The sequence below is a fragment of the Suillus paluster genome (genome assembly GCF_016628075.1).
Source record: "Suillus paluster strain FC165 chromosome Unknown EDB91scaffold_86, whole genome shotgun sequence".
NCBI classification, from domain to species: Eukaryota; Fungi; Basidiomycota; class Agaricomycetes; order Boletales; family Suillaceae; genus Suillus; species Suillus paluster.
Window position 1 is genome coordinate 115,892 of NW_024537646.1, and position 14,473 is coordinate 130,364.

Below are 14,473 nucleotides of genomic sequence, written 5' to 3' on the forward strand. Positions count from 1 at the left end.
GGGGAATATCAAGTGTAAGTCGTCTTTATATAAGAGCCCCGACATGGAACGCTGGTCAATATCGATGTCGGGCCCTCTTCCAGGGACCACCCTCGCATACTCAGGCTCACGTACCAGACCAAGGTGATACAAATGATCTTCTTCATATTTCCCAACGCACCGGCAGCGAAGGCGGGTCTGCCACCTTGGATGACGGAGTTGAGAATAAAATAAAGAGTATGATTGGGAACACGACCCAGTGAACCCCAGGAATTGGTCTTGGGGAAAAATGGATAGCGGTTACACGTCATTTTTTCCATCAGCGAGTTCAATTCATGCCGACTGGTTTTAGATCGAGTCAGGTCTCGCTTTTCACTTTCGTCACGCCGTTAGCCAGCTCTATCATGGCACCTGGTTTGCCCTACGTGGCTATAAAATATGGCATTACCGACCCAATAGTCTTAGCATTGACTCTGAGTATCTTCCTTCTGTCGTTTGCTATTGGTCCTCTATTTGCGGGACCCTTGTCGGAAGTGTATGGTCGTTTATGGGTCCGTGATACTTTCCTTATGATCGCTAAAACACTTCGCCTGAATGAGTTTAAGGTGCTCCACCTAGGGAACCTATTCTTCCTCGCATTTAATCTTGGCTGCGCTTTGTCACCCAACATTGTATCTCTCATCGTGTTCCGATTTCTAGGTACGTTATGGAACAGCTGCCGTCGCAATTTCTGCTTATTCTCCGCGAAAAGCTGGATTTGCAGGCGAGTCCACCCATAGCATGCGGTCCAAGTGTTGTTAGCGACCTCTCCGCGGAACGCGAGCGTGCCTTGGCTCTGGCACTATTCAGTGTTGGACCCTTGATAGGTGCATTTTACAGTGTGCGACGTTGAAATTCACACGTCCGGCAGGTCCCGCTGTCGGGCCCGCCATAGGAGGTTTCATCGCAGAGTTAGTCGGCGTGGAGTATGTTTTCTATGTCATCGTTGCGATCTCTGGTGTTGCCGAAATGCTTGGAATCCCTCTCTTGAGAGAATCCTACGCACCAGTTATCAGGCTTCGTCGTGATACAATGACGTTGGATCCCGAAAAGTTAGCTACAGGACATCCTGCCCTGCCATACCAGATCGGCAAATGTACCTACTTGTGGCTCAACCTCAAGCAACCTGTCATACTTTTCACTCGGAGTCTCATATGCTTCATCCTGAGCTTGTACATGGCTTTGTAAGTTTGCGGATTGCTGTGGTGTCATGCGGCTAATACTAACTCTATTCAGGATGTACGGTCAGTATCTAGTAGCACATTGCATTGGATGTGAGCTGACATCGTGTGGCAGGTATCTATTACTTGATTTTTGCTACTTTTCCCGGTAAGATCATGCTTGCCTGCTACCACGGGAATGATTATTTAAGTTACGCTTAGATCTCTTTTCGAACGTGTACCACTTCGACATCGGAATCGGAGGTCTGACGTACATTGGAATTGGCCTTGGATTCCTAATCGTCGCACATTTCAGAAAGTTAATCTAAGTACCTGCTTAATACTTGACGATAGAGCTGCAGAAAGACATCTCGTGCCCTGGCAGATCGTCAGTGCTGACCAAATGCACGTGTGACGTGAGTAGATATCAAGGCATTAATATCTATACGTACTGCGACGTACGTGTCTTTGGCAGCTATTGCCAGTTGCAATCGACTGGCGGTCTTCCCCTTCTGTGTTGTAAGTAAAGTCAAGCCTATTGATGTCCTCGATGTAGAGGAAAGTCAAACCGTGTCTTCGGACCACTTTAGGCGCTCTGTTAGTTTCACAAACTCAGGATTATTAATTGAAGTCTTCAAGAAGTCAACAAAGAGATTTTGATATCGTTTCTCTTGCTCATCCAGGTCGTCACTGAGTCTGTCGATCTCCTACTGCATGCATAAATGCCAGGAAGCTAGTATCAAATTGAAACCTTGCTTATGTACCTGGCGCATTTGCTGGATTACATGGTGTTGACTTGAATCGAGATGATGCAGCTGATCCTCGTTTATTCGCACCTGGTAGATATGTGAGGTATAAATAAGGGAAACAAAAGTGGGGACATACGTCGGCACCGGTAAGGACGATCACAAGTGATTCGATTCGACCATCTATTGATGCAAGCTATAACTTGACGCGTTGGCATACACAGCTCCGCAAATTTGTCGAGAACTTACAATTTCTCAAAGTATTCACGCGTGGCCTAACAATGGAATTGAAAAGTCAACCCAGGCCAGTATGTTCACACCTATCTTACCTGGTCATCAGCTGCCCGCCTGATGTCTGCAACTGATAAAATAACGAGCGGTGAGACAAAGCTATTCACCTTGCCGTTCGAACCCAGTACTACTACTTCAATATTTTTGATGTATTCGTTAGTTCGCTTTGTTCTGTGAAGATACTGTCAGGTGTGACGAAATCTCGACTAGCATTCACACCGCTGACGAACCTTTTTTATTTGCATCTCCGAAATCAGGGATGTCGACGAGGGCAATTGCACCGGATGCAAGTACGTCAAATGCACCATAGATACGAACACTGAAAGAAAGGTAAGGACAACGCACGGGTAATCAGTGTTGTTGAGATCCGTACCTGTCTACCAGATGCCAGATGGATGGCTCAAACTGGAAGACCTTGAATGGTCAGCAGCGTCATCCACGGTTGTTTGAAGGGTTGTGACGCACCAGCTGCTCTTGTAACATGGCATATGAAGTTAAATATTGCCGGAGCTGTGCACGGTTTAGAGATGCTAATCAGGTGCGATGTTCAATTCCGACTTTCCTGCACTTCCAGATCGGCAAAGCCTGTGCCTTCCCTCTGGATCTCGGTCCCGAGTACGGATGCTACAGGTTCATGCTGCAGAAGCGCATGTATATCGTGACGAGGCGGGGGGTGGTAGTGCATGAAGGCTGCGACAAGTAATGTTCAATGAAAATTTAGTTACTTACTGAGGATAAACCTGTACCAGCAACGGCTCGGAGCCTCGGACATCAGCAAGTACTTAGCACCGAACGAAAGAGCTGAGATATTCCTCTTTCAAAGTCTCCCATGCATCTAACGCAGGCCCGCAATCATCATAGTTGCTACGCCCTATATTCGAAGTACCGCCGCCGCCGTCATCGACAGTTCTGCGGGCAGTTAATATCATGTGGCGCAAGGAAAAAATTCTGACTGGACACCTACATAATATCGTCAAGAATTTGTGCTAGAGTCTGGGGTCGACACCCAATGCGCATGTCTGGTGCAAGAGAAGATCATGAACACTCACTTTTTCCAGCTGTCTTTTGAAATGAAGTTGATGCTCGCTCTCCAAGTTGACGGAGGTAAATCTTCGTAGATTACTTCTGTCTGCATAGATGTGCACGCTCTGCCCACGCAGCGTGCAATTGAAAGCGTCGGAATCGAGAAGGGTAAGTGACTTCAATAAAATTGCGGCTCACCCCTGCGAGATGCAGCCACATCCCAATTCATGAGGGCAGCACTACATAACGATCAGTGCTACGTCGCTCGCGTCGATAACGCTGGCGCCCCCAAGATCGCATTGATGGCGGTGCTTTTTCCAGCTCCAGTCCTTCCAACAAATGAAAGCTTCCTGAGGCGGGGGCGGCCCCCCTCGGGAGTCCGAGGTTTACTGTTGCTAAGTTTCTGTGCCTCTAACTTCCTCCCTCGCAAATCCTTGTCAAAATGGTCCTCCCGTCCTCTTGGACCAACTCTCTCGAGCTCGAGCTCTAGTTTTTATTCGTAGCACTTATGATGTCGTAGCACAATCGTGCGTCTTGTGTGCATGTTTCAACTTCTCTCTCCATCGGAGATCAGTGTCGCAGCACGACGTAAGTATATGTAGGGATTAGTGCGGTTTAAGAGTTGGAGTCGGAGGTTTAAACGTTTATATTCCATCGTGGTGCCTCATCCTCAAGGCTTCGCTTCCTGGCATGAACCCTCCGGCAAGTTTGCAACGAGGTGTCGAATTTCCAGCCAACCGGCTCCCAACTTCCGCAATCACAGAAGGTCACATGTATTGATATAGCAATGTCTACATGTCACGATTTCATGAAGTTGTTCCGAATGCCGTGCTCCAAGTTTTTCCATCGATGATTTGTGGGGTTGTTGAAGGGTTAGAATCGGGCGCTAACTCTATTTCATCAAAGTGCCTCATGATCCTTGCATGATTCTCAAGGCCTCATTCCTATGATTCGCCATGACAAATCGAGTTGCAATACTACCCAGGCTTCAACGGTTTTATAAGGCTCAAAGACCACATTCAGGCTCGGTGTGCCAACATACTACTGCCACTTAGCACCTAGGTGTACGGAAAACGGAGTATCATACGTATGATTGGATCTGGATGCGCAGAACTTTGATGTTCCGTCTCAGGTGCGCGTTAGTATGTTTCAAGGTTTCCCTGGACCTCATCCTGAACTCTCTTTGCAACGAGGTGTTGAATCGCCAGCCAATCGGCTCACAGCTTCCGCAACTACGCAACTTCCAGGCGTTGTTCTATCGATACATCAGTGTTCATATCTATCTTCTACCTCGTGCACTGAAACGAGCCCCATGAACTGGCCCGGCGTAATGCCCTGACTGATATGTATACGTTTTCTCGAACAGTCGGATCCTATTTTGTGTTTGATCTTACAAGGAGCTGCCCAAGTTAATTTGCGCTCAACTGTTCAAAACCCATCTATATCAACTCCCAGTTCGTCCAAGATTATGTAGCTACGATCTTTCCATCACCTCCATTCGAAATGTTGCATTCACACCGTGATATTTTCCAGACCCTGCCCGCATATCGGAAGGGCAATGGTTCACCTCCAATTATGCCTGATGCCGACCGTTCTTTTGATTTACCTGGCTCGCAGCCAAATCCGAAGTTTAAAAGCCAGCCAGGATCCCAAACAATCACGGCACGATATGACTACAGTAAATGGCAATCTGCATCACTGCCTCTGGTTTGGGTGAGCTGTCTTCTACTTTCTTCCTGGCGGACGACATCAAACAACGACACAGCTTGCAGTCCGAGACAACGTTATCCCGCCTCACGCTGTTCCATTTGGCTCGGATGATCATGGACCTCTTTTCATTGCCCGAGCTTATTTAGAAGTAAGTCCTCTCACGCAATTACCCCATCATTTGCGACTTATGAACGTAGGGAGCATTTTGTAAGTCGATTCCAGTAGGTATCATTCTTGCTCATTGAGCGTCACCTGCAACAGTCCTGGGGAAGGCTGGTTCTCAGCTCACGAAGGGTGCCATCATCAGCGACGGAAGTCAGAATATAACGGTAGCCACCTCAACCTTTGACGGCGTATTTCTACTGAGAATTCCATCTACATAGGTGACCCAGTATGACATACTCGTGTGCGCCGCACGGCTGAGTTGGGATATCCCACATTCTTCTGGGACAGGCTTTATACACCAGGACACCGTGATTACGAAACATGACATCAACTACCACCTTGAGCCAGCTCCCCTGTATCGTCAGGATATTCCTGAAAATGCTCCTGATCTCGCGGATACTTACAACAGGGTCAATCATGATGACAGTCAGCGTTCGGTAACCCCCGACCCCTTCATCGCTGCATCGCATATTAGGGCGCGGTCAGTTGCTCGCAGCAACTCTAGACATGACCTGTCATCAAACGAATCCTTAGACGTCGACATATGGAAAGCTGATGCTGCTTCCGTCTTCAGGCCTCCTCTTGAGTTAACGGAGAGGTCACGATCACTTCCTCCCTGGACGAGAACTTCAGCGGAGTCGAATTTTGATGTTCGGGAGGATCTGGTTACTTTTCGGTCCGACAGTGCACGAAGCGCTGGTGTTTCTGCGATTGTTACGTCCACTCACAAGCCTGAGTACGCGCCGGTGCCCCACCCACGTGTGGCAACATCATCAAGAGCTGGAGTCTGTCTCGATTGGCCCGGTCAAGAATCTTACAGATCCCCCGCGTAGGTTAACAATGATGACTGAGAGACTCTTATTAATGAGCAACCATTCTCAGCGTGCCTAGCGCTGTCGAGTACTCCGCAAGTGAACAAGGTACTCCCGCTGGTTCCTTCGGGAGGTTCGAGTGCACAGGGTTCAGCGAAGTGGCGACTTTCGATGGTCCTAGCAGTCCACCCCCTGAACCTTTCGCTCAATCGATGCGTGCTGGCTTCGTCCAGAATGTCTTGCCGCTTCGAACGTCTGTAAATTACCACACAAACAAGCCCTTGTTGAACTTGGCAACTGGCCACTCGTTGGCAAGCATCGACACTCCTCAGATTACCAGTTTTTCCAATGCCTCACCAAAGGACGATTCTCAGCTTACGTTCATGCATTACCCACCTTCCTCACGCAAAATGTCGAGCGATTCGTCACCGTCTCGACCATTTATAGCTGCCTCTCGCGGTAGTGGGGCAGGCATTCCACGAAGCCCTGTTTCGTCTCTCCACGCACTTGATGTCGTCAAAGACATGAGAAAATCACAGTCAAACCTGACCAACTCTCCCGTACACTCTGCCGCAGACGCAATCGGCATCTCCGCCGGTTCGGACGATTTCGGTCATGTCAATCAGCATGACCAGTGCGCATATCCTATTGCTGGAACAATTGCTCAGGCGCATGAATGGCGACGTAGTGTGTGGCCCCAGAAATATCAGCCAAGGGAAGGTTTAAGTCGTGTTCCGCAACCCGGGCCTACCATTCCATCCATTGCTTCACCCCAAGCTCAGAGCTCTGTCGTTTATGATCATGCAGACGTTAATTTACGTTCTACCGAGTATATACCCTATGGCGCATCCAGGAGTCCCAGGGAAACGTTCCCCGATGGTGGAGACGCGATCACCTCGGAGCATGTATATGACTCTGAGCATCGGCAGCTTGTCTCCCGAACAACCTTTGGCATCGAAACGCAATTTTGTGACGGGACTGAAAGCGATGCAGTCGCCAGCGAATTCGTCACGTCGATCGTCGACACCCCGGTGAACGCTGGGATTGTGAAGGATGAAGTCAAACTTCTGCCTCACCCGGCGCCGCTCATCACTTCTATGTCTCAAACAGCTGTGGACAGTAGACGGGGACAGACTAGTACTCTAGTGCAGGAGAGCGCCTTCGAACAGGAGCTCGTTCAAGAAAATCGGGTCGCAGTTACCGCATCCTGCGAAATCACAAGCATGGGAGATATTACATCGGTTGTTCCCTGCCGCGAAACCGTGGTAGCCGAAGAATGTATGCCGTTGTCAACTGTCCCATATTCTCCGAGCTTGCCGACTTCACGACGACAGTCTGCCCAGACCTTCTCGCCAGTTACGGGTGACAAGCTCCGTAGGTATCATGAGGACGCAGAATCATCTGTCTTCGTCCGTGCGCCCTCGGCACTTGGGGAGAACGATAACGCAACTCTAGCACAATCAAAAGATGTAGCAATCGTAAACCCAGAGAAGTTGTGTCTAGCATCCAACGGTCGTCGGAATTCATCTTTCAGTAAAAATACATCGACCATAGGCCAGAGTTCACTGGTTGCAGAAATACACGGAGAACCCTGTAGTCAAGACGTAGCAAGGGACTGGCCTGGCCAAATCTCCTTGTGCGTAGTTCCTATGCTGTATTTCCCCTCAACTAACATTCTCCAGCACTCCGAAGCTTATGGGTGGAGAGAAGGATGTATCTGCAGATCGTAAGCCCCAGTCTGCAATGGGCAGAGAAGACCATCGTGAACGGGAGACGGAGAGCGAGGTCTTGACATCTCATTCCTGTACTGACAAGATTCTCAGAGGATACACGTCGGAGTCCGCTACATTCAACGATGATAGGCGGATAAATGAGGATGCCGATGGCGCTGCGTTGTCCTTGTCCTCGACCAATACTAGGTTCGAGGTGTTACTTTCGTACGTGACGCATGTTTTGAGCTCTTTGCCCTCGAATAAATCTCTTTCAGCGAACCGGGCATTCCGCAGAGCGTGGGAACCGATTATACTCAGTCTGGATGCCAGCGCCAGTCTTTAGACGTTCACACAGTTCCAGAGAGTCCCGTGCAGATATCGGGCCTTCATTCGACCGAGAGCAGTTACACCCAAAGACAGTCAGCCCATACATTCTCCTCGAGCAATGAGCCATTTACTGATGTGAAGCTCAACAGGGGTCGTGAGGAAGCAGACTCGTGTGTGCTCACCTTGGTACTTGGGGAGAACAACGCAACCGAGAATACGCAGACGCCGAGTCCAGCACCCAATGATCTGCGGAACACGTCTTTCCGTGAAGACACGACAGGTCAGACTTCGTCCTCAATCGCTAAGCTACAGGAGAGATCCTGTGGTAAAGATGTGACTAGGGATCTGCTTACTCAAGGCCCCTCGTACGTAGCTCCTACTCTGTTTAAATTTGTCTCACTCACATTATCCAGTATTTCAAGCGTCGAGCACGACAATGTGGATGTATCGGCAGACTATATGCATCAGGCTTTGGAGGGCAGAAGAGACCATCCTGGACGGGAGACGGAGAGCGAAGTTAAGCTCAACTTATCGTCTCATTCCCGTACCGTAAGGAGTCTCAGGCAATACGCATCAGAGACTGTCGCATTGAAAGATGGTGGACAGATCAACGAAAACACGGACGGCACTGTCTCACCCCCGTCATCAACTAATACTGGGCCCAAGCTGTCTCTTTTGTAAGTACACCATTCAAATTTAAGTTTCTTGGACTGGAATAAACCACTTTCAGTGAACCGGGCGTTCCCCAGGATGCGGGACTCGATCATATTCAGTCTGGATGCAAGCAACAGACATCAGACGTCAAAACGGTTTCAACGGATCTCGTGCATGCCTCGAATGATTGCTCGACTGAGGCCAAAGGTCAGAGTCCTCTAGTTACCAATATACAAGGGGGACCCTATGGTCAAGATGTGGCGAGAGACCAACCTCGTCAACGCTCTTCGTATGTGATCCATACACTGTGTCTCCCCTCAACTAAGATCATCCAGCGCTTCGAAACTCGAGGACAACGAAAAGGATGTATCGGCAGATTGTATGTACCAGGCTGTGGTGGGTAGAGGCGGCCATCATGAACAGGAGACGAAGAGCGAAGTTACGCTCGACCCGACGTCTCATATCAGTACCGTCAGGATTCTCAGACAATCCACGTTGGAGACTGCGATATTGAACAATGATAGGCGGATGGATGAAGACACCAACAATGCCACTGCGTCACCCCCGTCCTCAATGTCTGCTATGCCCAAGGTGTCTCCTTCGTAAGCGATACATACGCCGTCTGCCCTGACATCGTAATAAATCTTTTTCAGTGATCCGGGCGTTCCACAGGATGTAGGAACCAATCATATTCAGTCTGGATACGAGAACCAGTCTTCTGAGGTCGACACTGTTTCAACGACTCTCGTGCAGACCTCGAGTCATTGTCGCTTGACCGAGAGTGAAGGATATATCCGACGACAGCCATCCCAGTCATTGTCCTGTAGTGACGAGCCTGGTGAAGCAACCTTAGATACCCACGTCTGTCTGTCCTTGGCACATGAGCAGAACACTTCAACTTCACCACGATCCTTGGACATATCAATCGAGAACACACAGAAATCGAGTTCGGCGGCCTCCAGCGGACTTTGGAACTCATCTTTCACAGAAAGCACATCGACGACGGGTCAGAGTCCTTCTCTAGCTGCTAACATATATGGGGAACTGTGTGGTCGAGATATGGTCAGGGACCAGCCTTATCAAGGCTCCTCGTGCGTAGTTCCTATGCTGCATTTGCCATTAGCTAAGATTGTCTAGTACTCCGGTACCCGAGGCGGATGAAGAGGATACATCGGTAGATCGCATGAACCAGACTATGGAGGGCAGAGGAGAACATCATAAGTGGGAGACGGAGAGAGAAGTCTTGACGACTGATTCCCGTACCGTCAGGAGTCTCGTACGATTCACGTCGGAGACTGCCACATCTGATGGTGATAGTCAAACGGATCAGGACGCTGACGGCGCTGTGTTGTCCCAGACCTCACCGAAATCTGAGCCCAAGTTATCTCCTTCGTACGTGACATTCCCTTTGAGCCCCTTACATCGGAATAAACCCTTTACAGTGAACCGGGCGTTCTGCAGGATGCGGGAACTATTGTTCAATCTCGATGCGAGCAGCATTCTTCAGAGGTCATCGCAGTCTCAACGACGTCTGTGCAGACTTCGAGCAATTGCTCGACCGAGAGCAGAAAAGAATACATCCATCTAGACAATTCTTCACAACAATTGATCGATCTTCCTAGCGTCGTGCCAAACATATTGCCGGTGCACGATGATCCCCAGCTACCTCCTGCTGCGTTAAATTGGGGAAATGACTCTTCAAGTGGTTCCGGCGAGTCATATGTGATGTACGAATCAGCATATATTATGTGAAAAATTCGTGCTGATTTATCTGCAGTGCTTCCACTGTCTCGAACGAGGGTAACTCTAAGACAGTGGCAGTTGGCGCCTTTGTTGAACATTCAGTTTCAAACGACGACGCCTATCCTGTGTCATGTGCTGAAGGGGCTGCAGTGGCTGTGGGAGCGCAACTATACGATTGCGTGCCTACAGAACCAGCGGTCATATCACTTCCTCATCCTGTCGTCCAACGTGCGATGACGCGTCATTCAAACGTGGTTGACACCCCATCTCAGGCGGAAAGTCAAGACAATCTTTCCTCTGCTGTTGAAACGAGGAGTTACGGTGCGCGGGAGTCTGTGTGTGTTGATGTCTCAACACTTGTGATACGAGATGCTTGCGGGGCGAGTACAGTTACCGTTGCGCCTAATGATCCACCCTTAATTGACGATCAGTTGACGCACAATGCTGCATCCGATGGCGCATGCAAAAGTTCAATCTCCCTCGATCACAGACCACTTACCAGACAAATTACGGACATGTACGTTCAAAATTCTCGCGAGTCGCTCCTCATTAACATTTCGTTTTCAGACGTGAGGAGGTTGCCCATCCTGCACCATGCGCTGAGGGGACTGTGTCTGTGGAAGCACAACTAGATGGTTACATACGCGCAGATCCAGCAGTCATATCACCTCCTCGTTCCGTCATCCAACGTTCCATGACGCTTGATTCACACGCCGTTCAGATCCCATCTCAGGCTGAGAATCACCAGAAGCTTTCTTACGCTGCCGAAATGAGGTGTTGTGGTGCGCAGGAATCTGATTCCCGTACCAACAGGAACCTCAGACGATCCATGACGGAGTCTGTCGTAATAAGTGACAATAGACGAATGAACGCGAACGCCGAGGGTGCTGTGGTGTTCCTGCCCTCCACTCATACTGACACCAAGTTGTCTCCTTCGTATGTGACACACCCTTTGAGTTCCTTGCACTGGATTGATGGAATAACCTTCTTTCAGTGAACAGGGCGTCCCACAGGATGCAAGAACCAATCATGTTCGGTCTGGATGCGACCATCTGTCTTGCGAGGTTATCACGGTCTCAACGACGTCCGTACCACCTAGTGTCGTGAGCGTATCGCCGATGTGCGAGGGTCCCCAGCTACCTCCTGTGTTAGACGGGAGAAATAACTCTTCAATTGGTTCCGGCGACATGTATGAACCAGCATATGTTATGTGAGAAATCCGTCCTGACGTTTTTGCAGTGATTCTATTGTCTCGAACGAGGGTGACCCTAAGGTCAGTGCCTCCGTCAAGCATTCAGTTTCAAACGACGACACCTATCCTGCGCCATTTGTTAAGGGGCCTGTGGCTGGAGGAGCGCAACTATACGACTGTGTGCATGCAGAGCCAGCAGTCACATCTCCACATCCTATAATCGTCCAACGTTTGGAGAATCAAGACAAGTTTTCTTCCGTTACTGAAACGAGGAGTCATGGTGCACGGCAGTCTGTGTGTATTGAAGTCTCAACGCTTGCGAGACGAGATGCTTGCGGGGCAAGCACAGTTACTGTTGCGCCCAATGATTCTCCCTTGCTTGACGACCAGTCGACGCACAATGCTGCATCCGTCGGTACATGTGAGAGTTCAATCTCCCGAGGCGCATGCGAGAATCCAATCTCCATCACCGCATATGAGAGTTCAATCCCCCTCAATAACGGATCCCTTACCAAACAATTTACGGCGGAGTATTCCATGTAGGTGCAAAATGCTCGCGAGTCGCTCCTCATTAATGTTTCTCCTCCAGACGCGAGGAGGCTGAAGTACAGAGGAAGTTGCAGGACATGGGCGCGTGTGTTTCCAGTGCTCCTACTGTCTCGAACAAGGGTGACTCTGAGACGGTGGTAGCCAGTGCCATCGTCGAACATTCAGTCTCACACGACAAAGGTTATCCTGTGCCATGTGTTGAGGCTGTGGGAGCGCAACTATGCGATTGCGTGCACGCAGAGCGAGATCAAGACAAGTTTTCTTCCGTTACTGAAACGAGGAGTTATGGTGCACGGGAGTCTGTGTGTGTTGAAGTCTCAACACTTTCGAGACGAGATGCTTGTGAGACAAGTACAGTTACTGTCTTGCCTAGTGATTCTCCCCGTCTTGGCGACCAGTTGACGCACAATGCTGCATCCGATCGCGCATGTGAGAATCCGGTCTCCCTCAGCGCTTGCGAGACTCCAATCTCCCTCGGTCCATGCAAGAGCCCAACCCCCCTCGATCACGAATCCCTTACCAAACGAATTGCGGCAGATTATTCCATGTACGTGCAAAATTATCACAGTCGCTCCTCATTAACGTTCCTCCTCCAGACGAGAGGAGGCTAGAGTACAGAAGAAGTTGCAGGATATGGGTGTGTGTGTTTCAGGCTATCGCTGGATCAAGCAGTCGGAAGGTTATCGATGCTCAGCAGGTGGCCATTACGTTTCCAATGCCGAGCTGGGTATCTAGGTCGGATTCAATGGTACAACCAAGGACCTTGCCTGTTGATGCTGAGACAGGCATTGTCGTAATTTAGAGAAATGCACTAGAGAGCGAGATCAGTGGACATTTATGCGAAGGTTGCGCTGGAATAATGTATGCTTAGAAATGAAAGTCGCCAGTACAATGATGCCAGCGAATCAATTTTTTTTGTCCTAGTCCACATCGTAGACCGACAAATGTGCGACTCTGCAGGTATGATAGAAATATCAGTCAGGCATAAGTGATCACACTGGTGTACCTTTCCTTGTCACCAGCAACTTGATGATCTTTGCTCGAACTGGTGCGACGTAGAAAGAGAGCAGAGAAAAGACGATAGGTACTCGCTCGTAAGATTTGAAACTCGAGCCTTTGTTGCATACTGCACATTATTTGCAATAATTCACGTCTTGTAACGAGGTGATACTGATCAATAACATTTACCTTGTCAACAGCACAACGTACAACAACGATCAGATTCAAAACGCGAAATCATATGTATTCTATAGCAGACGACAGCTTACCTTCAAACCAATGAATCGTCACTCATCAATCATCACGCCCGAGAAGCCTTTCAGCTCGTCCCTGCGACAAATGCGGTAGGGAAGGCTCGTCTCAACGGGCACCGAGAAAGTGACTTCCAACGAGATAGTCGAGGGGTAATCAACGACTTCAGTACTGGCACTTGAGTCCGGTTGCGGAGCCAAGACATGCTACTTGAAATCAGGTACGTTGAAGTCGAATACTTGCATGTTGCCGGATAATACCGGCAAGACTACCCGATAGCCATGAACGTATCTAATGGACACTCATCAACATCTATCGCAACAGTCTTCCATTCCTCACCTTAGCCAGTGATATGAAACTTGATGATGGAGCATGCGGGCCTCGTGTGGGCTCCATTCCTCCCAAGGCACCTCGATGGCGCTTTTTCTCGTTGTTCGCGGTATTTCCGTATGCATTTGAGGAGTGCTGTTCTTAAAGCAGAGAAAGAATCTTGGCCTAGCGCTAGGGACCTCCGGGTCCACCTGGATATATTGCACAGATAGAACGTACATCCGCTCTACCCGGTTAGAGCAAAAGGCGCATCAGGAGGACACCATGGCACGAAGGGACCTGTATAAATCCTGCTGTGCGCGATATAGGTGCGGGACATTAGGGGAGGTAGGGATATGGGTGGTGTCGTGCTCGTTCTCTCCAAGCGTAAATACTTGGGTCGAACCCCCGTCGATCCCGCGCGTGACCATGCGTGCACGGCTCGAAATGAAGGAAATATGGCTGGACAAGTGATTGCCATCGCGATCCTGCAATTCAGTGTAGAATGTGAGGGACTAGGTGTTCATATGCGAGTGTTTACCACGAGCATTTGCACCGTCTTCGTGATGGGAGGGCCTTTACGACTACATCCTCCACGAGATCTGTATGAATGCACTCGCTTCGGGGTAGAGTCACCCTCCGAGTAGGCAATATCGCTGAGCTTGAGTCGGAGCCTGAATACCTAATTGTACCCTCCTAGGGGCCTTCGTCTCTCGCGTACAGTTGCGCGCACTATGTCGAACGATCTTGCCACGCTTACTGCAAGATTCGATAGACTTGAAGTAACCTTTTAAGGAGAGAAAATAGCTCT

At 49.5% G+C, this 14,473-nt stretch overlaps 3 protein-coding genes across 3 annotated transcripts; 2 read left to right on the top strand and 1 right to left on the bottom strand.

The window, feature by feature from the left end:
- Nucleotides 1-214: 214 nt before the first annotated feature.
- EDB91DRAFT_1060617 (major facilitator superfamily domain-containing protein) lies at nucleotides 215-1,507 on the top strand (the record flags this gene model as incomplete). The annotated part of the gene is made up of 8 exons (XM_041314361.1): nucleotides 215-285; nucleotides 338-530; nucleotides 585-682; nucleotides 748-845; nucleotides 890-1,202; nucleotides 1,255-1,262; nucleotides 1,315-1,347; nucleotides 1,401-1,507. Coding segments are annotated over 8 exons (921 nt in total), but the record flags the coding sequence as incomplete, so codon positions are not given.
- Nucleotides 1,508-2,169: 662 nt separating this feature from the next.
- Nucleotides 2,170-2,900, bottom strand: EDB91DRAFT_1253499 (uncharacterized protein; the record flags this gene model as incomplete). Its single annotated transcript, XM_041323657.1, has 6 exons — nucleotides 2,170-2,199; nucleotides 2,254-2,386; nucleotides 2,442-2,534; nucleotides 2,589-2,620; nucleotides 2,681-2,725; nucleotides 2,784-2,900. The coding sequence occupies 6 exons, from the start codon at nucleotides 2,898-2,900 to the stop codon at nucleotides 2,170-2,172; spliced, it is 450 nt and encodes a 149-aa protein (XP_041172196.1).
- A 1,529-nt stretch (nucleotides 2,901-4,429) lies between these two features.
- EDB91DRAFT_1162211 (uncharacterized protein) lies at nucleotides 4,430-13,050 on the top strand. Its single transcript, XM_041319862.1, has 23 exons — nucleotides 4,430-4,951; nucleotides 5,004-5,096; nucleotides 5,146-5,155; nucleotides 5,210-5,277; nucleotides 5,332-5,942; nucleotides 5,996-7,561; nucleotides 7,608-7,862; nucleotides 7,913-8,056; nucleotides 8,114-8,329; nucleotides 8,378-8,513; nucleotides 8,571-8,641; nucleotides 8,695-8,907; nucleotides 8,954-9,220; nucleotides 9,272-9,709; nucleotides 9,756-10,010; nucleotides 10,061-10,345; nucleotides 10,396-10,878; nucleotides 10,929-11,297; nucleotides 11,356-11,550; nucleotides 11,601-11,634; nucleotides 11,698-12,092; nucleotides 12,143-12,649; nucleotides 12,699-13,050. Exons 1-23 carry the CDS (start codon nucleotides 4,742-4,744, stop codon nucleotides 12,835-12,837), a joined length of 6,960 nt encoding a protein of 2,319 aa, XP_041172197.1. The 5' UTR covers nucleotides 4,430-4,741; the 3' UTR covers nucleotides 12,838-13,050.
- The last annotated feature ends 1,423 nt before the right edge of the window (nucleotides 13,051-14,473 follow it).